The sequence below is a fragment of the Cebidichthys violaceus genome, unplaced genomic scaffold (genome assembly GCF_023349555.1).
Source record: "Cebidichthys violaceus isolate CVI_PGR_0920_01 unplaced genomic scaffold, fCebVio1.0.p SCAF_12, whole genome shotgun sequence".
Classification (NCBI taxonomy): Eukaryota; Metazoa; Chordata; class Actinopteri; order Perciformes; family Stichaeidae; genus Cebidichthys; species Cebidichthys violaceus.
The window spans coordinates 9065204-9081799 of NW_027176285.1; the positions used below are offsets into that span (position 1 = coordinate 9065204).

Here is a 16596-nt window from a genome sequence, read left to right on the forward strand (position 1 = left end):
TTGTTGTCTTTCTTGATGTGATTGCAGGGTATGGCCTGTGTGGGGCGTACCAAGGAGTGCACAATTGTTCCATCAAACCACTATGGACCCATACCCGGTGTTCCTGTTGGCACCACCTGGAAATTCAGAGTTCAGGTTAGCTGTTTGGACAGTGCGTCACAAATTAATATATAAGATTAATGTATTAAAAACTGAAAGAAAAATGAGCAGTTTAAGTCCCCTCTGTCTCATCCTACACTTTACCGTCAGTATTACGACATTATGGATTGAATTATATGGATTGTCATATATTTCTGTAGTATGATATTTGATACATCACTGGTCATATCATCAATGGCTTTCCGCCTGCTCGGCTGTTTTTCTTTATCTGACTAACGCTTCAGGTGAGTGAGGCAGGCGTTCACAGGCCGCATGTTGGTGGAATCCACGGGCGCAGTAACGATGGCTCCTATTCGCTGGTGTTGGCTGGGGGCTTTGAGGACGAAGTGGTGGGTTATTTGTATGTTTTACCAAATGTTTATTAATCTCCGTTATGTGAGAAGTAGGTGGATTTTTACGTAATCGCTTTGTTCTGGTCACCATGACCTTTCTGTAGGACCGGGGAGATGAGTTCACCTACACAGGCAGTGGGGGTCGTGATCTCTCAGGAAACAAACGCATCGGAGAGCACTCTTTTGACCAGACCCTGACACACATGAACAGGTACAACACTTAAAGATGAATGGAAAGCTAACAGATTTTTCGACAGTTTTTTCTACATCCCTAAGACTTAGTCGGACTTGATAAACATCATTATGTCTTGTCTATAACTCTCTACAGGGCGTTGGCCTTAAACTGCGATGCACCTCTGAATGACAAAGACGGGGCAGAGTCCAAGAACTGGCGGGCAGGAAAGCCGGTGAGAGTGGTGCGCAGTTCCAAAGGTCGACGCATCAGCAAATACGCTCCTGAGGAGGGAAATCGCTACGATGGTATTTACAAGGTACAGACGACCATCTTGTTGTTTTTAGTAGTCTGCTTACTTCAAATAAAGCCACTTAACATACAAAGACGCCATTACAAATATGGACTGGCTCCAGTGTTATCGTAACATCTCAGGAATTGTAGGGAAGCCCGGCAATATTTAATCTTCTTCTGGTTTATGTGTAAATTTAGGTGGTTAAGTACTGGCCAGAGATCGGAAAGTGTGGTTACCTGGTGTGGCGGTACCTTCTGAGACGGGACGATTCGGAACCGGCACCTTGGACACCTGAAGGACTGGAGAGGATCAAAAAACTGGGCCTTTCTGTTCAGGTTAGACTGCGAGTGTATCTGTATATGTAGAGACCCTACAGATATCATCTCATGCATCTCAATGCAATGTTTTTCATATGTGTTTTACTGCGCGCCATTGTCTGCAGTACCCACCCGGCTACTTGGCGGCCATGGCTAACAAAACAAAGAAGGAGGCCTGTGCCCGACCTGGTCGCGGCGGCCGGGGTAAGCACTATCCCGGGAGGGGGAGGCCACGGAGACGCAAGATCAAGAAAGAAGAGAATGACGAGGAAGATGAAGACGAGCTGCCAATGGCAAGTGTGGAAGAAGAGGAGCCACAGAGTAATGGAGAGGAGAAGACAGCCAGAGAGAGTGGTGGGTGATTTTTACAGATGAATCTCAAAGCAGGTCAGACAAAGTGTTGTGAGAAGAGGACACCTGAGAAAGGAGTGAGCAGTTAACTTCTTTTAAGATAGTTTGTAAATATTTCATATCCACCAGTGTTTTTTATTTTCCCCAAGCATGCACTATCGTAAAAGTTCATTTTCATTATTGTCTTTTATTCACAGAGAGAAGCGGTATTTTTCAGTCTTATTTGTGTGCCTTCAGCAGAGTCGTCACCAGCGGCAGAGCCTCCCTCTAAAAGGGTGAAGATGGAGGAGACGTTCCAGCTGTCGGAGCAGCAGCAGCAGTTGATCCGGGAGGACACAGCCAACAAGAAACTCTGGGATGAAGCCATGGGATACCTTAAAGAGGGACCGGTATGAAGCCCAGTAGTACAATCTGACTTTCTTATTAAAAGGAAACTGCAAACTGACATTAGCAGGAAGCATGGTAGTTAAAATGGCAGTATCACCAAGAGATTTTTAAAAGTTCTTTCTACAATTGTAATATATATTTTTATTTTTTCCCCCTTGCTTCCTTTTTCAACTTCTACATTTATTTGATGCTTGTCTGTCTGTGTGTGTGTATCTATATGCAGAATTTTCTGCAGAAGATGGAGGAGATCTTCATGTGTGTGTGCTGCCAGGAGCTGGCCTTCCAACCCATCACCACCGCCTGCTCACACAATGTTTGCAAGGTGCGTACAGAACTGGATGCATTTGTAACCACCAGTGCTTAAAATCTCGTCTCCTTGCATTTGTGTGTGAATTGTCTCCCGCCGTCCTCTCTCCTCAGACTTGTCTACAGCGGTCGTTCCGAGCAACGGTGTACACCTGCCCCGCCTGCCGCCACGACTTGGGCAAAGACTACGTCATGTCCCAAAACGTGACGCTTCAGGTGCTGCTTGACCAGTTCTATCCCGGCTACAGCAAGGGCCGATGAGGTCGAAAATCCCGTTTATAAGTAGACCACGCGCACACGAGCATCCATTCTGTGCACCCGTGTATACCGTCAAGTACCTAGAGCTCCACTTTAAAAATGCATTGCGCACACATACTGTACTTACCCACGGGCAAATGTATATTGCATATACAGCCATTTATGTATACAATCATTCATACACAAACAACCTCAGTAGGGACTGACCTCATCTGTTAAACCTGGATTGTCTCCATTAACATCACCAGCCTGAAATTCAACCAAGGACATTTTTTTTCATCCTCACTACTCCTGCCCACACAAACGTACACGAACGCACAAAAGGAGACCCGATTCTCACCCACTAGCCATCTCAAGGTTAGCTTACTTTTTTGCTTCCCCCTCCACTGTGTTCTTCACTGGTTCTATGATTTGACATACAGCACGTTGTTTGAGTGCAAATTACTCCCCTGGGAATATCATGAAATCAGCCATCAGACTCCTGCCAACCTATAAGCATTTTTTTGTGTACCATGTATGTATTTACACCAAAAACAAACTTAGCTGCTTCATACATGTGCAGTATCTTACTCAGCTGGCGACAAAAGGTAATGGTTTATTACAGTGATTTAGGCACAGCAGGACATAAGATTCAGAATGAGCAAGTAGGTCATGGGACTGAGAGTTGGCCGGTCATGGCAAGCTAAAATTAGGAAAGTGCACAATGTTTTTGACGCACTTCATCAATAACATGACTCATTTTGCAGGTTAATCTGGTGCACATGCTAGCATTCTGCGAGCTGCTCGTGTCACGTGGAATAATTCCATTACCATACCTTAGAATAGCAAATGTCTTGCTAGAGGTACTTTCCGTTCATTTGCATAAAACAAATTGGCAACTTTGTCAAGAGATTTCTGGATCCAACAAAGCAGCACCTTACATACTTAGTGATCAACAGGCACAACTCTCCCAGATTTAATGTGGAGTAAAATCTTCATAAACATACCAAAGACGTGAGGCTGTAGAGCAGGTCGTGAGCAAATATCTTCAGAAATCTCCTTAAAAGAAAGTCATTTCTGATGAGTAATCATAAAAATAAAATGCACTTGTGAAGTATCAAACAGGACCATACCAAACTATCATCTTTCTTTGGCAAGGCACTTTTTGTTTACATTTCCAAGCAGCTAGAAATAAATGTACAAGATATACAAACTCTGTTAGATCTCTTAAAATGATACATTTATAAATGAACTGACTAAACTGTCCGCGTACATTAGAGGAGTACGTTCTGGTTTTTCCCATTCATTCACAAAGATGGTTAGCATGTTTTGTGCTCAGCATATATTCATCCTGCTATAGTTCTCTCTGTTAGATTTGTTAGACGATCTGCTTCCCCTTCGCTTTCCAACCAACATGATGGTTATGTGGATTCACACCATCAGAGGCTCAGAGGCCAATATCTGCAGTGGTCCCCAGATTATACAGGATATGAGCTTGATAGAAATACACTGTTGTCATGAATTGTTTTTCCCCAGTCCACCTGTAGGACAAGAGTGCCTTGTAGCACAAACTATCAAAAACTGTTAAGTAGCAAAAGTTTGCATCTGATGCCTGGTCACTTTCCCCAATTTTGCTAACTTATTATTTTTTAGAAATCTACTGATTTATGTAATTTGAGTCTTTTTTTTTTATTTAGGCAAAGTTCTTGTATGGTTGCTTCTGTTTAGATAACGTTTAATAGTTGAGAACTTCTTTTGGTAAATGGAGAAAAAGGTTGATATTCCTCAAAGTTGAGTATCAAAAAGGTTTTATTGGCACTGAAAAATGTAAACAATACCCATCCCAACATGGCACTTTTCAATATTTTTAGAGGTTCTCAATAGTGCATATGAAAGAGTTCACTGGTGTATAAGAGAAGGACACGGAAGTTTTGTGAACACACTATTGAATGATTCAATAGGTTGTGTGTTTCAGTACACTTGGATACAGCATAACATTGAATATATTAACTAGAAGGGCACTCGGAGAGCGCATACTTCCGTCAAGGCCATTTCCATAAGTGAAAAATAATGATTGTATCAGCCCTGCGATTCGGATCTGTTCCAAAATGTAATGAGTTCTACCTTGGCTCATGCTAAACCCATGTCATGAAAATCGGGCCAGTAGTTTTCTGTAATCCTGCTGACAAACAGACCAACAAACTGAACTGAAAACCGTTGGCGGAGTTAAAATATGTAAATATACAAGGTAATGTTTGCTGTATGTCCATCACTGCACCCAATAGTCAGAAGTTTAAATCTGGAAAGCCAGAAAGTCAGCAAACATTTAGAGTAGATCAGGTCTGATTGTTGTTTGTGTGAATACGTAGTTCTTAAATACGTAAATACAGGAACAAAATTCTTGACACAGAAAGTTGGCTCCAAAGAGAGAGGTCATTTTTTTAAATACTGGATAACACCGTACATGTTTATATGTAAAAGTAGTGTCCTGGCCTGGGATAGTGATGTTGTTTTAATGGTTTTATGAGTTTTCTGCCCACAATAGTTGGACAGAGGTGAATGTTTTCACATGTCAGTCATCAGTCAACCAGTTTGAGAGACCAAGATCTGTGTGGATTCATCATCAGGTCTAACATGAAAATACAAATGAGGATTGAATGGCAGCTGTGAATTGGATACAAACAAAAAGTTGTCCTTAAACACTACTTTTTCTAGTTACTTTTTTATGCTTAACTTTTCTTATATGTTCCCATCCAGTGGATTCAGCTTCACCAATGAGAAACTGCCGCCTCCATATCTATGAAAACGCACTTGACTTCACATACATTACAACATAAGAATATCAAGGAAGACCAGTCGGTTATAATCTTACAGAATATATTATTTCCCAAATAGTTTGGCAATGTTTTTTTGTACTATTTTGTAGTCGCTGCTCCGTTTTTTCTAATTCAACAGCAATAGCCCTTTTGTTACAGAAGACATTTTGACAGAAGGAAACACGCAGGTGTGAATAAAATAATCAATGAAGGCTGAATTCCAATTCTCTGCTTCGGTTTAGGGTGCTGGTATTGTGCATGGTGGCTCAATGTGTCAGGACTTACTGGGATGCTTGAATTCAACAGAGCCATCGCTACAGTTATTAGCAAACCCCTGTGCTTTTCCTACAAGTCAAAATGGCTGCTGTGGAAAAAAGGAGAACTCTGCCCAATCAAGAGAACCAGGTGTTGCTTCCGTCTTCATTGAAGGCCCTGCTCACCCACACAGGTGTTTTGAGTTATCCTTCCTGATTGGACCACTGCTCGGGCTGAAGGTGGCCACAGCCATGTTGGAAATAACATGAGGTCACTAGACTCCTGTACTTATACTGATTGATATGATCCTGCACTAAAAGGTGCAGCAAATCTAACACACCACCTGTCATGCACAGTCTGCACTCAGACTAATAGAAATGAAAAAGACTTCTTCGGCTTACTTAGTTCTTACTGTAGTTTCAGGCTTCCTGAGAGGCCATGACTTAACCAGCACAACTGTTTGTACAAATGCACATTTTACACTGGTGCAATTTTAAAATCAGCGATTAAATGGTTACGTGTAGCTCAGGGTCCTGTGGAGCCCCCTGGTGGTGTAAAGACACAGGACACGCTCTGGATGACGGCCTGCTGCTCTTTTTTAACTGACCTGATTTCCATCAGTTTGTGCAACCTGAGCAGCACAGATTATATGTAGGGTACTAGTTATGACTAGGGGACATTATAAGAGCTTTATACAAGGATCTATATGAACACATGATTGTGTGATAAGTGTATGTGCTTCCACCACTCTGGTTGGTGCTCAGTGGCATTTTAGTGCACATCTAGCAGTTAATATAAAGCAGAGCAATTATTTTAAAATAGAAAAAAAACAACAAGATCTGCTCTGGGTGTGCTTGAGCTCATCAGATTTTAGTTCAAATTAATTTGTGAACAAATACAGAAACTAGACTACAGATTGTTTTTGTTTTTTATTATCACAGAAGCACAACAGGTACCACTATGCAGGTGAACAACCAACTCAACACTATCATGAAAACAAAAAAGTTAAAAAGGAATGCTAATAAAAAAAATATCCAATCATAACATCACATTTTTTTTTCCAACCTCCAAAACAAAAACATACTACAATATTGTGAGATATACATGGCAGAAAGAAGCAAAAGCACTTTGGATTATTTCCTTTCCTTTCACGTTGTACCAATACACTCACTGCAGGATCTTTGACTTGAAACTGAAGCGCCGACAGACATGCAGCAGCATTCATCTTTTCACTGCCTCTAGTCTAAATGATTTCACTATACAGCTATGAAGTACCAATTATTGGGGCCGTCACTCAAAAGTAATTTTTCAACAAAAAAAAAATCAAAAACCGTTTAAGAGGATATTAGTGCTACTACATAAAACTCGTCCCACTGAAATGTGTTATTCAATTCAGAGAGAGAAAATGAGACAAATTTAAAGTCATTCTTTAGCCAAATAAAGGAAAGCTGGAGTACCCGAGTGTAAACCTGATGACCTTTTTATTGTACATTCAAGAAATGAAGAATCCACCAGGAACAGAATTCTGACACAGAAAGTTGGCTCCAAAGAGAGAGGTCATTTTTTTAAATACTGGATAACACCGTACATGTTTATATGTAAAAGTAGTGTCCTGGCCTGGGATAGTGATGTTGTTTTAATGGTTTTATGAGTTTTCTGCCCACAATAGTTGGACAGAGGTGAATGTTTTCACATGTCAGTCATCAGTCAACCAGTTTGAGAGACCAAGATCTGTGTGGATTCATCATCAGGTCTAACATGAAAATACAAATGAGGATTGAATGGCAGCTGTGAATTGGATACAAACAAAAAGTTGTCCTTAAACACTACTTTTTCTAGTTACTTTTTTATGCTTAACTTTTCTTATATGTTCCCATCCAGTGGATTCAGCTTCACCAATGAGAAACTGCCGCCTCCATATCTATGAAAACGCACTTGGCTTCACATACATTACAACATAAGAATATCAAGGAAGACCAGTCGGTTATAATCTTACAGAATATATTATTTCCCAAATAGTTTGGCAATGTTTTTTTGTACTATTTTGTAGTCGCTGCTCTGTAGTCCCACATGGTATTAATGTCATGTAACAACTGGACAGATAGAAGCTTACTGTTCACATGTGAGGCTGTACACTGCACCCACACATGTGCTCAGTTATCTTCACGTTTTAACTGTTCGATCTGACACACCATTGCATGCATTATACATATATTACGCAGCCAGAGTTAAAAATGCCTTCTTTTTTTTATCTCGAGCGGCTGACACAGATTTACATCTTTCGTAGAGCTGATATGGTCCTAAAATGTCCAGGGTTGGCAGGTCTGATGGCACCTAAAGCAAAAATAACAGCACAGCCTCCGCACTGATCTGTGATCTGGCCTGAAGTCCAGATAATGCACCTGAAATGGTTTTCAACACTTGAGTTGGTTTTGCGGGAAAACGTAGCCCTCGTTCATCGACATCATCGCGTTCACCTGTAACTCTGAGGCGTCGCCGTGTTTAGTGTAGAGCCGATGACACGCTGCTGTACACATCAGCTGCTCCGTTGACATTCAGGCCGCTGTTCATTGGCCGGCCGTTTCTTCGTTTGTGGTGATGTCCTCGTTTCTGTTCAGTCATTCAGGATTTTGTTCTCTTTTTATCAACAACATGCAAGTACAAATGCTTCTATGGTCTTTTAAAGCGAACTGTGATGTGCATTACTTCCACTGTTGCTCAAATCTTGTTCCAAGATTATTTTCTCCCTGCGTTGACCTGATAGTCCTCGTTTCTTTCTCTGCTGTGACCTGTCTCCCTCTGCTCTCTCTGCGCTGTCCTCTGCCCTCCGTGAACCTACAGTACTAACAATTTTTAGACGTCTTGTGGACGCTTGGCTTCAGTGCTGTGTTGTTTTTATTTTGATTGCACTCTATTGAAGAAAAAAACGTTTGAAAAGTTGCATTTAATTTTCCTAGAATGCTTACTATTATCTATGTCTGTGCGCCATTTTTCTACCATTTTAGTTGCTTCTCTTTCTATTTTAACCATTAGTCATTTTTATGTGGCGACCTCAAACATTTGCAGCATAATGCCGGTCTGAGGAGTTTCATTGCTTCATATTGTGATCTGAAATTTTATACATGTCATAATAATACTTGATATGTACCTATTAAATATTTGGATTCCAAAAAAAAATAACTTTTTGTCCTGTATTTTACAGATTTCATGAGGCTTCGTGCGATTACGAGTGACATTAATGAAAAAAAAATACACCATGGAATTATTTAGAAATTAGTGGTCAAGCAGATGATCTCCCCTCCCAAATTAATGTACAGATATTATATTCACAGCTCTCATAGGCCATAATCATTGTTTTTTTCATATAAGAGGAAGAATAAAATTACCCTGAAAACCATTAACATTTTAATCTATTTTTATTTTTTTATTAGCAAGGTGATCTCTTTACATAATATTTTCCACCAAACTGCTGCTGATGATTTTTTTTTTTTTATACACATGGTAAACGTGCATTTTTGTTGTTTTTTCCCCTTTATTATCCTTCCATGGATACGTTAGACAGTCTATGCTTCTTTGCAATATTGAAAATAAAGTTAATTTTAAAGCCTTTTAGGCCTTAAATGAACACTTAAAGTAGTGGAAAATGAAGCAGGTCTACAGCAGATGACACTATGCCTTCATACGGCATTACATCATAATCATAAATTCAACAGCAATAGCCCTTTTGTTACAGAAGACATTTTGACAGAAGGAAACACGCAGGTGTGAATAAAATAATCAATGAAGGCTGAATTCCAATTCTCTGCTTCGGTTTAGGGTGCTGGTATTGTGCATGGTGGCTCAATGTGTCAGGACTTACTGGGATGCTTGAATTCAACAGAGCCATCGCTACAGTTATTAGCAAACCCCTGTGCTTTTCCTACAAGTTAAAATGGCTGCTGTGGAAAAAAGGAGAACTCTGCCCAATCAAGAGAACCAGGTGTTGCTTCCGTCTTCATTGAAGGCCCTGCTCACCCACACAGGTGTTTTGAGTTATCCTTCCTGATTGGACCACTGCTCGGGCTGAAGGTGGCCACAGCCATGTTGGAAATAACATGAGGTCACTAGACTCCTGTACTTATACTGATTGATATGATCCTGCACTAAAAGGTGCAGCAAATCTAACACACCACCTGTCATGCACAGTCTGCACTCAGACTAATAGAAATGAAAAAGACTTCTTCGGCTTACTTAGTTCTTACTGTGGTTTCAGGCTTCCTGAGAGGCCATGACTTAACCAGCACAACTGTTTGTACAAATGCACATTTTACACTGGTGCAATTTTAAAATCAGCGATTAAATGGTTACGTGTAGCTCAGGGTCCTGTGGAGCCCCCTGGTGGTGTAAAGACACAGGACACGCTCTGGATGACGGCCTGCTGCTCTTTTTTAACTGACCTGATTTCCATCAGTTTGTGCAACCTGAGCAGCACAGATTATATGTAGGGTACTAGTTATGACTAGGGGACATTATAAGAGCTTTATACAAGGATCTATATGAACACATGATTGTGTGATAAGTGTATGTGCTTCCACCACTCTGGTTGGTGCTCAGTGGCATTTTAGTGCACATCTAGCAGTTAATATAAAGCAGAGCAATTATTTTAAAATAGAAAAAAAACAACAAGATCTGCTCTGGGTCTGCTTGAGCTCATCAGATTTTAGTTCAAATTAATTTGTGAACAAATACAGAAACTAAACTACAGATTGTTTTTGTTTTTTTATTATCACAGAAGCACAACAGGTACCACTATGCAGGTGAACAACAAACTCAACACTATCATGAAAACAAAAAACAAAAGTTAAAAAGGAATGCTAATAAAAAAAAATATCCAATCATATCACATTTTTTTTTCCAAACTCCAAAACAAAAACATACTACAATATTGTGAGATATACATGGCAGAAAGAAGCAAAAGCACTTTGGATTATTTCCTTTCCTTTCACGTTGTACCAATACACTCACTGCAGGATCTTTGACTTGAAACTGAAGCGCCGACAGACATGCAGCAGCATTCATCTTTTCACTGCCTCTAGTCTAAATGATTTCACTATACAGCTATGAAGTACCAATTATTGGGGCCGTCACTCAAAAGTAATTTTTCAAAAAAATAAAAAACTTTTAAGAGGATATTAGTGCTACTACATAAAACTCGTCCCACTGAAATGTGTTATTCAATTCAGAGAGAGAAAATGAGACAAATTTAGTCATTCTTTAGCCAAATAAAGGAAAGCTGGAGTACCCGAGTGTAAACCTGATGACCTTTTTATTGTACATTCAAGAAATGAAGAATCCACCACCATAATCTATCAGGAGAAGAAAATACTAATTAAATCAATGACTTGACAAGAAATGGAAATTACACCGGAATTTAATTAATAGCTGTGACAACTGTAATGTGATTGTAAGTCCCAAAAACAACAACGGTTCCTTCCTTTTATAGGTGACAACACCGATTAATCTTCAATGAAAACGGTAGAATAAAACATAGATGGTGGAAAATGGAGATCTTACATATTCCCTTGAACGCAAAAAAGCAAGGGGGAGATGAATACTTGCATACAGGGAGCTACTGCCGAGGGTTCAACACAGACAGATTTATGAGGAAGCTTGGATGGAAAAACATACAACGGGAAGAAAAGGGGAAGTAAGCAGGGGGTGGAGGGGCTGTCAAAGGGGGCTACTCCTCATCCGAGGAGTCCCTGTCAAAATTGTAGGCCATGAAGAAGACATCAGGTCGAGGCGGGACGAGGGCATGGCCCGGTTTCACAATCTCAAAGCCCAGGAAACTGAATGTACGCACCAGTTTAGCTGTAAGAATAAGATAGGGACAACAGATATCAAGATGCAGTACGAGTCACAACACAGAAACCAAAATAATTATTGTTCTGAATGATAAAAAGTATGCTTTGAAATACAGGGGCGGTGTGCACGTACCACGATCCTCTCTGTTCTTGTAAAAGCAGACAAACACGCTAACTACTTTCAGATGTTCTTCAGCATACTCCAGGAGCGCCGCAAAGCTGGAGGGAGAGCAGAGGCAGCGCAGGTTAGAAAACAACCTCTAAACATACAGCCACAAACTGTACCAATGGTTTGACCAAACTCATACATATCCTAAGGAATATTTGTTTTACTCCTAATTGAAGTGCCTCTTAAGTTTACTCTCTTGTGCCATTGTAAAGCGCTGCAGCTTTATTTCTCTCAACCATCTGGCCTCACCTCTCCTTGCTGCCCTCAGGAAGCGGGTCAAGAGGTATCTCCACGTAGAGTGCGCTGCTGCTCAGGACAGCATCCCATTGTATTGTCCTGGTAACGGTGGGACGACTTTGGAAGTGGAGTATTCCAGGGCGACCGTTCCCTGCTGGCTCCTCCGTTACACTCAATTTTCGATCCTGGAAACACAAAACACCAGTAACACATCTGAGAAACAGCAGTGAGTGACATACGATGTGTCAGCAACGTGTAGATATGTATACGTTGCCCGCTCACATCCAATTATAATTCAACTCGTATGGAATTGTGGCTTAAAACAATTGCAGGCACACATGGGACCGGTTATGCCGGCCAAAACACAAATACGCTGAACTCTGAAGGGAAAAGAAATCGATGGAGGCGTCACTGCTGAGCTTAGATGACTGAATCATGTAAACGCCTGGTGTGACTTCCTCCGACATGTAAACAAACTGACAGGAAATGGCTTAAACTGCTATTCTTGACACATTTCCTCCTCTAAAAACAGCTGTCCCCCGTCTCTGCATCCGATTACATTTCAGCAATAATACAGAGTGTGTGTGTGTGTGTCTAGCCTTACTGAGTAGAGTGGCCGAGCTGAAGGAGTGTGATCCCGTGTGCCATTCCCTCGCCCACCTGGGATCTTCAGGGGTGGGAGAGGGGCATCAGGAGCACCACAGAGGCCCCGGGCCGCGGGTACTACTACAGTGCAGGGACAGTCTGGAGGAGAGAGGAACAGAAGCACAACACTGTCAATCCACCTCAAATGTGTTTCTATGTGTCAAAAATGCATATTCAGTATTTTTTTATATAACCACAACCTCAAAGACAAGTCATGGGACTCAACACAGACAAAAAAATGGACTTTGACCAAGTTTGCCATTGTGATTAAAGAAGAATTGCAGCAATTTAATTTCACACAGTGGAATATAGTGCACATACATGCATCTTCTGGGATTAAGCTAATGACTCACAGTTGCTCAAATACCAGTGAAAACTAACTACAGGTTGTTAGCAGTAAAAATGTACGATTTCCCAATACTGATATAAAGTATTACATAAATATACTTTCAAGTTGTATACTGCTATTAACGTTTAAGTGGTCAATCTACAACACATGTTCCTGGGTGCTCTTTGAAACCGCTTACAGTTAGTGTTCCTGAAAACAATGGCCCTGTGTTTACCACAAACCATGACTCATATTCTCAACATCATGTCTTTGTGTTGTTAGTTCAAACAGCCAGCCTAATTTAAGATGTTAGCAGTGTTGCTAACATCTATCGACACCTCCACAAACAGCATCTTTGTTGTGCTTCATTCAAACAACTTGTTGGGGAAACATACTTTGTCTTGCACACAACAGTGCTGACAAAGCCACGCGCATGGCATATTTTCACATAAGCTGATCTCATCAGGGTTTGTATTAACACTGCAACTAACAGTTATTAAATGTGAAAAATACCCATTATATTTTCCTAATGCACATTAGAATGACATCATAATGATGTCATTCAATCGATTACTTTGTGCAAACCCTGAACATTCTCTGTTCGCTGTACAATAAGACAACAAAGTACTGATGCTTACAACTGAGGAAATTAAACTAGTACATTTTTGGCATTTTTACAACTGACTGAATTTGAAATTTTTGCTAGAAAAATTAACTAAAAAACCGACGAAACGATTATAAATTTTGTTGCATATTAATAAATCAATTTAGCGATTTTTTCTCTCCTAAACATAATACGGTAATATAATAATACAGCACTATTTTGACCGCTGTCACTTCAATCTTTCTGGCCTTTACGCTTAAAGTTTGGCATCATTAAAATAGCTGGTGACTCTTATACTAATAACACGGCCTACAAGCTTTTAGGCCTCCTGTAAATTAATTCAAGGCTGCTGCAGTAGACTGTCAGTTGCGTAATAATCAACCTGCCTCTTGTCAGCTCACGAGATCATCGCGTGCTCACCTTATTACCGTAAACGTAATAACGCGAGCTATGGTTAAGTTGTTTCGTGTGACGAATCCACACAGGCAACAAAGTTATAATGTGAAATATTTTACGTTACGCTCACTTAGTGTCTTTTTTCTTAAACGTAGAAGACGGTTTGGTCTTAAAAAAAGGCTAACGTGAGAGAAACTAAAACAATCTTATTATATTTAAATCCATTAGTGTCTTTACGAAATAAACTTTTAACTAACTTTGTCTGTTAACGTTCTCCTTAGCAAGATACTTCACTTCAACTGGCGTTATGTTAAAAGGTTGGTGCTAACTGGTTAGCTAACTAGCTGGCTAAGCTAACTACAGTGACGTACCAGAGGTTACATACGATTCATAGCTAACATAAGCTAATGCTACCATTAGCTAGTGCTGCTCATGTCGTCCCTCGGTCCAGCAAATAATTATCTGTATCTTTTATCAACATGACAGTTTTTAAAATAACAAGTTAACGATGGCCGTATTATCCCCCAATAGTGGGACATTGTTGATACAGCGTTTTACGTGCAACATGCACATTTAACTGTAAATACGTTTTACTTCCGCTTTTCTGTTGCTACAAGCTATGTTAGCTTAGCCACCCCTCCCCCACATCACGGTTAGCTAGGTGAGATATTTTTTATCGTTTACTTACTTCCCAATCATGTCACAAATACCATTACTCAAATCCATGGTAGTTAAAGACTGTTGTTTTCCTTCTTTCTCGCGAGCAAAGCAATGACTGTTTAGGATCCGCTGGAGGTTGGATTTTACCATCCGGCCTCGGGTAGAGACACGACGGGCTGACTGCTCTCTGCAATTCTCGGCAAGCTAATGATCGGTCAGAGAGTCGGGACTCGTACAAAAACAGGCGTAAAGTCACCCGCAATGAAGGTCACGTGTTTCCGGTAGATTGTTTTCTTGACTTCAAAATAATACTAATATGAAATATTAAAATGTTTTTCGTTGGTCATCACAGTTAAAAGTGAATATTTCGAATAGAATAACATGTCAACATGTCATATCGATAACATTGGGAACATTTCTATTGCAGATATGACAAATTATGTTGAATTTAATATTACTTTGTATGAGAAAACATACTTTTAATATACTGTGTTTTATATATTTATTTACTATTTAATTTATATAGTAACTTCCCTGGACAGTAGCCGGGATTCCCAAAACAAACGAGGTCATGAATCCAGGGAAGATGGTTGGGGCCACATGTGAAAAATGTATTTGACTTAAATCTGAATTTAAACTGAACTGAATGTAAACTAACCCCAGGTGGATATAGAACCTCCAAATTCTTGCAATGCTCATAGATCTGAATCAAATTTATTGTAGGCCTGTCAATTCACAGTGAGGTGGTGTGGTACTCAGTTGCCACTTTGGAGACAGCATACAGGCTACACCAGCTTTTTTCAAGCATTCAACTGCACTTCGTGGTCTTCATCACTGGGTTGATATTGATCTGCCAAAGAAGACCGTGAGATAAGGTTGAAAGACACACATGAAGAAAGTTTGTGGACTAACTAACTAAAATTATTTTGTCAAACAACAATTTCCAGGGTCAGGAATGAACCTAAAGCAAAAGCTAAAGAAAACACTGGGGTTTCTTACTTGTCCTGATTTCTATTGACAGCACAATTAATGTGAATTAGATTCCTGCAAAAATACACATCTTTGCACAACATTACCAGCTTTTCAAATGTGAAACATAATAAGCATCTGATGTGAAAGAATAAACTGGGGCTGTTGCATTTAATTTGTGGCATTTTAAGTGAACAGCCTTATCAGCCCATATTCTATTCTGCCTACCAAAAATAATGTAACGCAGAAGTAACCCCTGGCTTAACACAGGCTAGGTTCAAATCTAATGGACTATGACTTTATTTTCACCAGGAAAATAGTCCAAATATTTAAATAATCCTCCCACAATTATTTTGAAAGAGGAAACCCGAGTCTAAAATTACCTTTTATTTAGCTTTACTACCTGCTAACATGCTAACGCTAACCAGATACGCTAACCGCTGAAGATGCTACTGAAACTTCACTTCAGAAATGTGACTGGCCTTACCTATGACCACATTAAAAACAACACCAAAACATCGAATAATATCTAGAGTACCGTCACTTATCTATATGTATTATGTATAAACCTTTAGTGCAATTCAATTTAATGTAAAAACTAACTACGTGTCCTTCCTCCCTGATTATTCCCGTTAGCAAGTCAATGCTGCCGTGAAAACAAACAGCGTAACGTTAGCTGTTACGTGGGGTTAGCGGCCGTTAGCTGCCATTAGCGGCTATGTGTTTACATGAGGGCGTCTAATGGAAAAGTACCGAGAAAAACAAAGACATTAAAGGCGTATTATTGCCGCATGATTATGGACCTCTCGGGTCATTTTGAGACTCTGACAGAAATGTGTTAATTTGTTAATTGGTGTGTTTGGTTGAAGTACATTAAGTACATTAAGTAGCCAATTGTACTAAAGTAAAATGTTCAGGTATTTGTATTACACTTGATTATTTCCATTTTAGGCTACTTATGCTCATACATTATATTTATAAGGAAAATATAGTAGTTATTACCCTACTACATTTATCTAACAGCTATAGTAACTAATTATATTGCAGATTATTTTTGAGGGTTTTACATACAAAACATCAGATTATAGTCTTTCAGACTTTTATTTCGGTGCATTCTG

The 16596-nt window shown here is 39.9% G+C and overlaps 2 protein-coding genes across 3 annotated transcripts in view; one reads left to right on the forward strand and one right to left on the reverse strand.

The window, feature by feature from the left end:
• LOC137869081 (E3 ubiquitin-protein ligase UHRF2-like) overlaps nucleotides 1-9213 on the forward strand; it is a 30634-nt gene extending 21421 nt beyond the window's left edge. The window contains exons 8-16 of one of the 2 annotated variants that reach the window (XM_068706216.1): nucleotides 28-135; nucleotides 384-488; nucleotides 596-702; nucleotides 820-982; nucleotides 1156-1293; nucleotides 1401-1629; nucleotides 1864-2015; nucleotides 2237-2335; nucleotides 2434-9213. In XM_068706216.1, coding sequence (XP_068562317.1) covers nucleotides 28-135; nucleotides 384-488; nucleotides 596-702; nucleotides 820-982; nucleotides 1156-1293; nucleotides 1401-1629; nucleotides 1864-2015; nucleotides 2237-2335; nucleotides 2434-2580 — 1248 coding nt within the window. In that variant the 3' untranslated portion in view covers nucleotides 2581-9213. The remainder of the gene's footprint in view (nucleotides 1-27; nucleotides 136-383; nucleotides 489-595; nucleotides 703-819; nucleotides 983-1155; nucleotides 1294-1400; nucleotides 1630-1863; nucleotides 2016-2236; nucleotides 2336-2433) is intronic. The other variant, XM_068706217.1, reaches the window with a different exon arrangement.
• Nucleotides 9214-10372: 1159 nt separating this feature from the next.
• On the reverse strand, nucleotides 10373-14724 carry oaz1b (ornithine decarboxylase antizyme 1b). The gene is given in 6 exon segments (XM_068706218.1): nucleotides 10373-11477; nucleotides 11604-11689; nucleotides 11889-12061; nucleotides 12481-12567; nucleotides 12569-12620; nucleotides 14538-14724. Coding segments are annotated over 6 exon segments (651 nt in total). The 5' UTR covers nucleotides 14660-14724; the 3' UTR covers nucleotides 10373-11346.
• Between the last annotated feature and the right edge of the window lie 1872 nt (nucleotides 14725-16596).